The 11,686-nt window shown below is 52.1% G+C and overlaps 1 protein-coding gene across 1 annotated transcript; it reads right to left on the minus strand.

Moving 5' to 3' along the window:
- Nucleotides 1-10,998: 10,998 nt before the first annotated feature.
- On the minus strand, nucleotides 10,999-11,463 carry LOC139178680 (putative uncharacterized protein encoded by MAPKAPK5-AS1). The gene has a single exon (XM_070777071.1). The coding sequence runs from the start codon at nucleotides 11,461-11,463 to the stop codon at nucleotides 10,999-11,001; it is 465 nt and encodes a 154-aa protein (XP_070633172.1).
- Between the last annotated feature and the right edge of the window lie 223 nt (nucleotides 11,464-11,686).

Raw genomic sequence — 11,686 nt, forward strand, 5'->3', positions numbered from 1 at the left:
ACAGACTAGATCTCAGGCTGCATCCCTCCCAGAAACGACAGGGAGGGGAGGCGGTCGGAGTAGTGGGAGTGATGTTAAAATTAGAACCACTGTGTTCTCCTAATTACAGATGCAGTCGGAGCCCTAGGAATCTGTAACGGGCTTCCTTGCAGCCCTCTGGAAGGGGCTTCCACCACGTGTGCATTCACGAGGAGCCGGGAGAGGGTCTCAGGGGATGCTGTGTGCCCAGGAGGGGCACGGGGGGTCAGGAGGTGGGGCTGGGTGTGCACACTGCTCTGCAGCTGGCGGCGAGAGTCCGTGACGTCAGGCCTGCACTGCTCCCTGCGGGCCTCGGGGGACGGATGGGGGCAGAGTCAGCTGTAGGAGAGGCTCCCAGAGGCGGCGTCTGGGTCCCTCACGCGGGCTCTGCCGGCCCCCCGGGGCTCAGCGCTTGCTGAATGAATGAATGAAAGAAAGAATGAAAGAGTGAGGGCACTTTGGCCACCCCCTCCTTCTCGTGGCTGGGCTATTTTAAGCCTCGCCCTAGGCCTTGTGTGGGCGCCTCCACTCCACGTCACAGCAAACAGATTAAAAGGCACCCACGTGCCTCATTAAATAGAATTTCTATATAACGACACGGCAATGAGTGGAGATGCCGTGGACTAGTCGACTGAGGTTCTGTTCTGTGGACACTTAATTGAACATTTATTCATTTTGACATGTTAGTATGTCTTTTCCTCTGTCCTCCACCCCCCGACCCCCATCTGCAAAACTCTGCTGGGCCCCCGACAGCCTCCCGGCTACCGATGCTCTGCCCCGTGGCTAAGCAGGTGGCCTTGTCTCGGGGCCGCAGTGCCCCCCTCAGCCTGTCTGTAAGGGGGACGGTGGATGCGGTGACCACCTGGGCGCATCCTCCCAGGCGGAGGCTTGTCAGAGCCCTCCCGCTTCCTTCAGAGACAGGGGGTGAGAGTCCCTGCCGCCCTCACAGGGCCATTGACTGCCGGGGGCGCCAGCATCAGCAGCTGTTCCTATGCCCACTTTACAGGTGGAAAGGCAGAGGCTGGGAGGTGCGGACAGCCCTGGGGGGTCCTGGCTTGCCCGAGGAGGTGTGGGCCGAAGCGCATCACTCACCCTGGGGGCAGGCCCGTTACCCTTCAGTCCTGACCGTGTGAAGGAGCTGCTGACGGGTCTTCAACGCCCCGCTGGGTGTGCGCTCTGTCGTGTCAGACTCTTTTCGACCCCCTGGACTGTGGGCCACCGGGCTCCTCTGTCCATGGGACTTCCTGGGCAGGAATACTGCAGTGGGTTGCCGTTTCCTGCTCCGGGGGATCTTCCTGACCCAGGATCGGATTCACATCTCCCGAGTCTCCTGCACTGGCAGATGTGGTCTTTACTGCAGGGAGGCCCAGGCCTCTGTAGTGAACGAACCAAATCCTCACCACGAGGCCACCAGGGAACGCCCCTAAAAGTATTTTTGTTTAAAACAGTAAAGAAAAAAATTAAATACGTGTTTCATGTATACCCAGTAACAGCAAAATTCATGAAGGCAGCATTAAACATTTTTTATTGGAGTATAGTTGATTCAAAGTGTTTTATGTTAATTTCTTCTGTACAGCAAATGCTTCAGTCATCCATACGTATATATTCTTTCTCATATTCTTTCCTGTTAGGCATCATCACAGGATATTGAATGGGTCCCTGCGCTCGGCAGGAGGCCGTGGTGTTTATCTGTGCCGTGTATAACAGTTTGCCTCTGCGAATCCCGAGCTCCCGATCCCTCCCTCTTCTCCCCTCGGCAGCCGCGCGTCTGTTCACCGCGTCCGCGTCTGCTGCTGTTTCACAGACAGGCTCATGTGTGTTGTGCGTTAAACTCCGCATGTGCTGATACCATGTGGCGTGTGTCTTTCTCCTGTCTGATTTGCTTTGCTTAGTATGATCATCTCTGGGGCATTACTTCATTTTCTGGTGGCTGAGTATCATTCGATTGCATGTATGTGTGTGTGTACACATGTCACATCTTCTTTATCCATTCCATGGACATTTAGCTTGTTTCCGTGTTCTGGCTGTTGTAAACAGCGCAGCTGTGAACATAGGGGTGCATCTGTATATGTATGTATCTTTTCAGATTGTAGTTTTTTCTGGATATATGTCTAGGATCACGATTGCTGGGTTAATTGGAAACGCTGTTTTTAGTTTTCTGAGGAACCTCCGTACCATTTTCCACAGTGGCTATTCCCACGAACAGTGTAGCACTTAATATTTGTAGACTCTTTAATGGTGGCCATCATGAAGGCTGCATCTGAATGGCCAAATTGAGGGTTCCATGGGGTTGGGCTGCAGTTAGCATGCCGTGTGCTGTTCAGGGGCTAAGTTGTGTCTGGCTCTTTGCGACCCCGTGGACTGCAGCACGCCAGGCTCCACTGTCCTTCACTGTCTCCCGGTTTGCTCAGATTCACGTCCACAGAGTTGGTGATGCCATCCAACCAGCTCACCCTCTGCTGTGTCTCCTCAGACAAGTCAGTCCACCTCTCTGGGCTGTCCCATTCCTGATAAGGATTGCTAATGCAGACAAGGTCCAGTGCTAAGGATCTAACGCTAAAGACTCCTTTTTCTGATGGTCTTCCCCTTCTTTAAAGGGCAGGTCAACGTCTGCCATACAGGTCCCGCAGACAGTGGACCAAAGGCGTGTGGAGGAGCAGGCCCACGTCCTGATATTCAGTTCTGTGCACGCAGGCGCCAGGAGCCTGGCACTGGGGGTGAGAAACGCGGGGAAGGGCTTCAGTTCCGTGGCAGTTGTGCACAGGTGCTCTGAGTCACTACAAGGAGCAATGTTGCAGGACCAACTCCAGACCAGCCACCTGCTCCTGCAAGGTGAGATGACCGAGGAATGAGGATCCTTCCTGATTTGCAGAAACAAGGTGATTGATACGGTGACTTTAATCACCAAGCAGCTTTATCTAGAAGAACCACAAATTGCTCCTCAGCTACTCAGAAAGAGAGGGGCTTGATGGCCATCTCTGAGGATTAGCAACGTGGAGCATCAGGACAGGTGAGGTGGTGGGGAGGTGGTCAGCAGAGACTCCAGTCCCCAGGGGGCTCCTGAGACACCTTAACTCTCGTAAACTTGTGCTCCTGGATCTCCTGGGAGTCCTGTTTGAGTCTCTGCCCTTTTTAGTATTTTTTGGCCACACCATACATCGTGTAGGACCTTATTTCCTGGACCAGGGATCAAACCCACGCCCCCTGCAGTGGAAGCTTGGAGTCTTACCCACTGAACCACCAGGTAAGCACCCTCCCGCCTGAGTCTCTGCCTTTTGATAGGAGAGTGGAAGACATTAACCTTTATTGTACTGTTTGTTTAGACTTACTTGGCCATCTTATTTTAATTCATCATGATTTCATTGTGTTACATTTTTAAATTGATCAAAGTATCTATTTCATTTCCCCCCCTCAACTGCTTTGAAAATTATGCCTTCTGTCTCTGTTTGCCTAATGAATAACTGTATATTTTCAACACACATACTTAGTTTTCTAATAATGTTTATTGTTTAACAGCATCTCTGTTCCAGCCTGGTCTTTGCGAAAGCTGATAAATCCCCGAGGCAGGGATTAGGGAGTGGGGGAGGGGCCCCAGCACTGTCTCTGTTTCCGCATATGACCTTTATTTATCCTTAGAGCTGCCTGGAAAGAAGGGTTCGTCCTTCCATTCATGGATGAGTTAAGTGACGCTCAAGAGCCGAAGATGGTGGTCCAGGGCTTATCAGCAAGTGGGCGGCCAAGCAGGAGTTCTAAGTCCTGGCTCTTTCTGCCATTTTTTGTCTGTCTGTCTGTACGGTTCACCACTTGTCTGTACTTCCTCAACAAAGAGCCAGTGAGCTGGAGTATGAAGACAGAGTCAGAGGTGAGTGTGTACAGGGGCGAGAGGGGAGAGCCCTCCCCGTGGTTGACTGGTGCCTGCTTCTTGCCAGTGGGTTTGGGGTGTCTGAGAGCCGCACCGAGCCCTGGTGGGGCACACCCTCCTGCCCACATGCTCCGGGAGGACTGCTGTGCTGGTTCGGGGTGGGGGCTGCCTCTCTCTGCCACTCATTCATCAGATGCTTGCTGAGCGCCTCTGGGTGGCAGTTCCTGGCAGGGGGGTGGTTTGGGGATCAGAAGGCATCCAGGTGAGCCGTGCAGAGGAAACAGGGCCTGGAGATTCTTTGTTCCTTATTATTATGGCTATACTTTGAAAAGGTGATACATGCATGGAAGACAATATCTGAACTGTACAAAAGGCTATAGAGTCAGCCTTCTCTCCACCCCTAGGATGATGTCGTTATATAAAAGGTAAAATATACGTGAGGAGGTATAAAAAATCCAGCAGTGCCTACCTTTGGCATTATCTGGAGCGCATCCTTGTGGAAAGAGTCTATACAAATTCAAGCGCACGCTTCTGCACGCTCCTTTATGTTTTGGCGCTGCTGGGAGAAACCCATGCCTGCCGTGTGCCTGACCCTCATCACTTCCTTTATCCTGAAGGTCACCCTTGCTGATCCGTAGAGAACAGCCTTGGTTGAGGCCACAGACATTCCATGAAAGGCACTGTCCATGATGCCTTGGAGCTCGTGAGTGGGTTTACTGTGGGACAAACCCCTGAGTTTGGAATTGTGCGTGTGAGAGTGGAGGAGGGTTCGAGTCCCAGCTGTCTTCAGAGGAGCGCGTTCTCCGAGGCGTGTGTGTCGCTGCCACCCCAGCCGTGACAGGCTTAGCGCACGTCGTCCCGGAGCTCCATCAAACTGAAGACTGTCTTTTAAACACAGCAGCAGGAAGAGCCTCGAGAGAGGCCCCAACCCGGCGGGGTGGGGAGCTCCTAGCGGGGCTGCATGCTGAGCCTGGAGAAGCTGGTTACCCACCTCCCGGCCACCCACCCGCATCGCCCCGCTTCAGATAAGACTCGGGAAGAGCGGTCAGACTCCTTAATTAAAGCCGTGCTACCAGATATGGTGGAGTGTTTTTCCTTTTAATAGCTTCAGTGAGACATAATTAACACACTATACAATTCTCCCTTTTAAAGTGTACGAGTCAATGCTTTTCAGCACATTCACAGAGTTTTACAATCAATTTTGGAGTATTTTCATTACCCCATAAAGAAATCTTCATCTACCCACCGGTCACCCAGCCCCTCCCCTCAGCTGCCGCTGGCCGGTTTCTCTCTCTGTGGATTTGTCCATTCTGGACCTTTCGTGTAAATGGAGCCCTGCAATAGCTGGTCCTTTGTGATGGGCTTCTTCTACTTAGCATCATGTTTTCAGGGCTCGTCCATATAGCAGGTGTCAGTATTGTATTCTTTTTTTATTAACAAGTAAATATTCATTACTTTGTCAACAGAGGTCCGTCTAGTCAAGGCTGTGGTTTTTCCTGTGGTCATGTATGGATGTGAGAGTTGGACTGTGAAGACGGCTGAGCGCTGAAGAATTGATGCTTTTGAACTGTGGTGTTGGAGAAGACTCTTGAGAGTCCCTTGGACTGCAAGGAGATCCAACCAGTCCATTCTGAAGGAGATCAGCCCTGGGATTTCTTTGGAAGGAATGATGCTAAAGCTGAAACTCCAGTACTTTGGCCACCTCATGCGAAGAGTTGACTCATTGGAAAAGACCCTGATGCTGGGAGGGATTGGGGGCAGGAGGAGAAGGGGACGACAGAGGAGGAGATGGCTGGATGGCATCACCGACTCGATGGACGTGAGTCTGAGTGAACTCTGGAGTTGGTGATGGACAGGGAGGCCTGGCGTGCTGCGATTCATGGGGTCGCAAAGCGTCGGACACGACTGAGCGACTGAACTGAACTGAACTGAGGTATTCATTGTGTGGATAGACCGCTTTGTATCAGTCAGTTGATGGAGACTTGTTTCCATATTTTTGCTCAATGCTGTTATGACATTTGTGTACAAGTTTTTGCGAGGATGTATGTTTTCAATTCTCTTGGCTATACATCTAGGAAAAGAATTTCTGGATCATATAAGTGCTTAAATGTCTGAGGAACTGCCAGGCTATTTCGCAAAGCAGCTGTACTATTTTAGATTCCCCCCAGCTATGTATGAGCGTCCACTTTCTCAACATCCTTGCCAACGCTTATTATTTTCTGTATTTTTAATTTTAGCTAACCTAGTAAGGGTGAAGTGGTATGTCAGCTTGGTTTCGATTTGCATTTCCCTGATCACTAATGATGTCAAGCATCTTTTCATGTGCTTATTGTGTTTTTTTTGAGAAATGTCTATTTAGAGCTTTTGCCCATTTTACACTGGGTTGTCTTTTTAGATTGTTGAGTGAAGAAAGTTACTTATTCTAGAAACAAAAGTCTCATCAAATGTATGACTCACAAAAATTTTCTCCTGTTCGGAGGGTTGTCATTTCAATTTCTTGACTGATTTGACAATTTCTTGTCCTTTGAAGAATTGGCAGGTGGGTTCTTTACCACTGTCCCACCTGGGAAGCCCTCCTGATGGTTTTGGTTTCATAGATAAGTCATTATGATTTTGATTTGCATGTCCCTAGCAAGTAATGAAGCTGAGCATATTTTTGTGTGGTTATTTGCCATTAATATATCTTCTTTGGTAAAATGTCTGTTCAAATCTTTTCCCCATTTTTAATTGGGTTGTTTGTCTTATTATTAAGTTGTAAGCGTTCTTTATACAGTCTACTCACAAGTTCTTTGTTGAATGTACATTTTGTGAATATTTGTTCCCATACTTTTCTTTTTCTTAACAGTGTTTTTTGTTTGTTTGTTTGTTTAAGTAGAGGATTTCCTTTTCAAAGGAAACTCCAAGGGAAAGCAGTCTTGAAGAGCCAGCAGCGGTTAGTTCTGTGGTGCCAGGTGAGGACTGAGAAGCAGCAGGACTACAGCCGGGGGCCCTGACTGACCGACTCTGACTCCGGGTCAGAGAAGGCGCAGTGCTAACCAACACGTCCCCACCCAGGGCGGTGACTGGGAGCCGGGCCCATCGCCGTGACCTGAGGCACGTCTACCAGGATGCAGGGCTCTTCACACAGCATGTGGGCTCTTAGTTCCCTGACCAGGGACCAGACCCGAACCTCCTGCAGTGGAGGCGAGGAGGCCTCTCACTACTGAACTGCCAGGAACGTCCCCTTAAGTGTCTTTAAAAAAAATTTTTTTTTTTTTTACAATGTTGCATTGGTTTCTGCCACACAACAACTCGAATCAGCCTCAACTACACACGTTCCCCTTCCCTCGTGAGCATCCCCACCTCCGCCATCCCTCCCCTCCGGGTCATCAGAGCACCTTCCCACCAGCTCTCCGCCCCACACGCGCTGTGCGTACGTGCTGTGCGTACGTGCTGTGCGTACGTGCTGTGCGTACGTGCTGTGCGTACGTGCTGTGCGTACGTGCTGTGCGTACGTGCTGTGCGTACGTGCTGACGCCGCGCTCCCCACTCGCCCCACCCTCTCCCTCCCCAGAGTGCACGAGCGGTTGCCACGTCTGTCTCCACTCCTGCCCTGTAAATAGGCTCATCAATACCGTTTCTCTAGATACCATATATATGCACTAATATACTCTGTCTTTCTCTTTCTGACTTACTTCACTCTGTATAACAGGCTCTAGGCTCATCCCCCTCACTGGAACAATCCACCTCAAATTTGTTCTTTTTATGGCTCAGTAATATTCCATCGTAAATAGGCAACTCGATATCAGGAAAACAAACAGTCCAATCAAAAGATGGGAAAGACCGTTAACAGTGTTTCTTTTTTTTTTCATCATGATGAAGTCCAATGTCTTGCTTTTTTATTCTTTTAGAGTTCATGCTTTTGGTGTCATACTTAAGAAATCTTTGCCAAACTCAAGGCCATTATGACTTTCTCCTGGGTCTTTTTCCCTAGAAGGTATATATACTTAAGTCTCACATTTAGGTTCATGCTCTGTCCCCAGTTAATTTTTGTAGATGCTGCAAGTGTGAGCTTTCATTTTTTTGCATGTGGATATCCAGTTGTGCCCGCAGTATTTGTTGGAAGACTATCCTTCCCCTTATTAGGCTTCTTGGTATCTTTGTTAAGACCAGTTGACCACATGTGTGGGGGTCTCTTTTCGCCCTCTCCTCTCTTCTGTTGGCCTTTTTGTCCAGCTTTGCCCAGGGCCACTTGCTCTGATCGCTGTCACCTCACAGTGAAGCTTGAGCTCATTCAGTGTGCCCCTCCAACTTTGCTCTTTTTGGCAATTTGAATGGAGCAGCTTTCGTTAGATGAAACTTTACTGCACTGAATACCAGAGTGAACCCAGTCACTGTGATGATCAAAAGACCCCCCCACCAGATTTCCAAAAGTTGTGATTGGGGGCAGTACCACCCCCCTCCAGGAGAATTTCTTCCTCAAAGGGAGAGGAATCAGATTAGCATCAGCAGCAGCACTAAATGATAGAGGAAAATGGTAGAAACCCTTCCAAGTTCTGAGGAAATTGATTTTAACTTAGAATTCTATACCCAGAAAAACTGTCAATTGAGTGCGAGGGCAAAATATATCATTTCAGACACCCAAGGACTCTGAGACCTTACCACAGGCTGTCTCTGGGAGAATTGCTAGAGGACGTTCACAGCAAAATACAAAATTAATCCAAGAAAGAGAATTCATAAAATCCAAGAAAGCATGGACCCAATCCAGGAGGGAAGTGCCAAGAAATCGCCGACGATAGCCACATAGCAGGCCAAGGAGGCACCAGGCCAAGTTGTAACGGTGAGTCAGAGAGCTCTCAGGAGGGTTTTTACGGAGAAAAATGAGGATTCTGCAACAAAGGGTGATATTTAAAAGATAGATGGTCTCACTGAGAAGCTGAATGTGGATAATGACAGTAAAAGCTAATAGATGATTATAACATGCCTCTCCTTCCCCTCTCTCCTCCAAACTTCTGTTACCTCTCTTTTCTTTACAGCTAATAGTAATATGTTGTTTTTTTTTCCTGCCCCTTGGCCTTGTATTCAGGTAATGATAACCCTGGAAAAGCCTATCACTGGCTTTTCAGGTTTAGAATCTCCCCACACAAAGCAAGGGGATGTTCACGTGGGTGACACAGGGTCAGGAGAGGTGGGGATGTGAGGCTGGTGCAGGAGGCTTGCTGGCCGAGCTCTCAGGACCAGCACCAGGCCCAGGCAGCAGGAGGGCCGGCCGATGGGCCTGTCCCAGCAGAGGCCTCCGCGAGTCCCATCAGCGGCTCTGGAGCTGGGACCACCCTGCAGAGCTGGCCGAATTTGGACAAAGGCGCTGGGCTCTTGAGCCCCTGCGTGGACCAGTCACAGCCTCAGGGAAGCAGGGGCGTAGCTTTGGATGCGGTCGAGTCCGTGGGCACAGGGCAGTATCCAAAGAGGAACACTGCTGAGCTGTCAGATGCCGACGTGTCTGGTGGGTGGCGGGTGAGAGCCCCGTCCTGGGGCGGGGTCTTGTCAGCTGCCGCGGCGTCCACACACAGACCTCCTTTGTTGTCCCCTGCGGGGATCCAGATGAGAGGCAGTGTCACAACGGGATGACCTGTGTGTGTGTTCGCTGCTTCATTTTGCAGGTGTGTTAAAGCACCCTGGGTTACCTCTCTCTCTCCACCATCTGCCACCTTGCCCATCAATGCTCTGACATCATCGGCTTGCGTGGGGAGACTGTAAAGGACGTCTGGGTGGCTAACAGTCCAGAGTCTCGTCCTTCATGCAGAGGGAGGTCAGTTAGCTCTCTGCATCTGGGGGGCCCAGGGGGAGGCAGCATGGAGATAGAACCATGAGGTCAGCTTCAACCCAGAACTGTTGCAAGAGGGTGCTGGGGTGGGGGTGGGGACAGGATATGGCGGTTGGGTGGGGGGATGTGGGAAGCTGCTCCTCACCCCCCCATCAGCTTTTCCCCACCCCCACTCCTCACTCAAGTGCCCCAGGATTTACACCTGAGTTTCCTTCATTCCCAAACTGGCAGAGACCCCTATATGTGTGGCCCGAGGGTCAGGTCTCCCAAAGAACTCACTAGATGCCAAGGTCGTATCCCTTTTGGGAAAGCTCCTGGTATCTTTATAAAGGGAGGAAATATTATAGAACCGGCTTGCAAAGATGTTGGTATATTTTCAAAATATAAACTGAAATGATAAACACATTTACACACACAAGCAGGATGTAATTTTGCCCTAGAGAAAATAATTACAGGATTTATAAAGACAGTATTTCTACAACATCACATGTAGCCTAGGAAAAGCACTTGGTGAGTTTGAGGACCTCGAAACAGCTCCTCCTGCCATTCTCTCTTTCACAGGCCATGCCGAGGGGCCACCCAAGGAGGCCTTAGGGCCCTGGAGGGTCAGGGGTCTCTCTAGGTGGGGCCCATCATCTCCTCCAGCTAAAGGGGTGTCAACAATCGTGGGTGTGGGAAACTAAGTTTTATCGAAGCCAGTGTGACGCCAGCCTTAACAGACACACTATACCATCAAAATGTACATTATTACAAGGTTTTTAGAAAGTCATGAGATGTAGCTAAAGCTTTACCCAGAGGCAAATTTATAACATTTGCCAGAAAACAAACAGTGGAAAGAACTAAACTCCCCCGAAGGCAGGAAAAGAACAAGGTTAGTCCTAAGGAAATTTAGAGCATGAAAATGATAGAAGGTTATTAAAAGTCAAGAAATAGAAAATACTATCGCTGGGCAACCTGAGGCTCAGAGACGAAAGGAACCGCTGAAAGGCTCAGGGCCGCGGTAACAGCGGGTCTTGGGACTGCAGGCCCGGCACACCAGACCCGGGGTGTGAAGGAAGGTCCCTGCCCGGGCCTTGGGAGTTGATCCACAGCCGCATCGTGGAGGCCTCGGGGCCGCCAGCCGCCTAGAGCCGTCCAGGACAACGGACGGCCTAGGAAACTTGTCGTGCTTGGGCAACAGAACGAACCCCGCGTTTTTATCACACTTGGTAAAAAAATGCCAGAGTGCTTCTGAGCTCCTTATTTTGCTATTCACAGCCCAGTCGTCGGCTGACAATATGTAGGAACGTCTGTGTTGCCGAATTTCTTGGTGAGACTAGCATCTCAGAGCGACCGAGGCGGCGGCGAGGAGGCGCGAGTCGCACCCCGGCGGCGGCGGGCGCGGGACGCAGGGCCGGCAGGCGGCGCCCTCCCTCCGCCGCCGCCGCCGCCGCCTCCCGCCCGCTCCGCCCGCGCCGGCCGCCGGGCGCGGGCTCCCGCTCCGCCCGCGCCGCAGCCGGCACTTTGCAAACTCCTCGCCCGCCCGCGGCGGCCGCAGCTCCGAGCCCTGTCCGCTCCGGTGCGGCCGCGGGGCCGCGGGCGGCGCGGAGGCGCCCGGGGCGGGCGCGGGCGGAGGCGGGAGCCGGGCGCCGAGGCGGGGCCGCGCCGGGCCCCGCGCGCCGCGCCCCCCGGGCCGAGCCCCGCGCCGCGCCGCGCCGCGCAGAGCCGCCGTCCCCGCCGCGCAGCCACGGCCGCGCCGCCGCCGCCGCCCCGCCGCCCGCGCGCCTGAGGCGGGGACCATGGCGAGCGCCGCCGAGCCCCCCGGCCAGGCGGCCGAGTACCTGCAGGAGCTGACCCGGATCGTCGCGGCGCAGCAAGAGCTGCTGGCGCGCCGGCGGCGGCGCATCGAGGAGCTGGAGCGCCAAGTGGCGCGGCTGAGCCGCGAGAACGCCGGCCTGCTGGAGCGGCACCGGCGACACCTGGCCGCGTGCGCCCACCGCCCCGACCCCGGCCCCGGCCCGCAG

Source organism: Bos indicus, chromosome 22, assembly GCF_029378745.1.
Source record: "Bos indicus isolate NIAB-ARS_2022 breed Sahiwal x Tharparkar chromosome 22, NIAB-ARS_B.indTharparkar_mat_pri_1.0, whole genome shotgun sequence".
In the NCBI taxonomy this organism is placed as follows: domain Eukaryota; kingdom Metazoa; phylum Chordata; class Mammalia; order Artiodactyla; family Bovidae; genus Bos; species Bos indicus.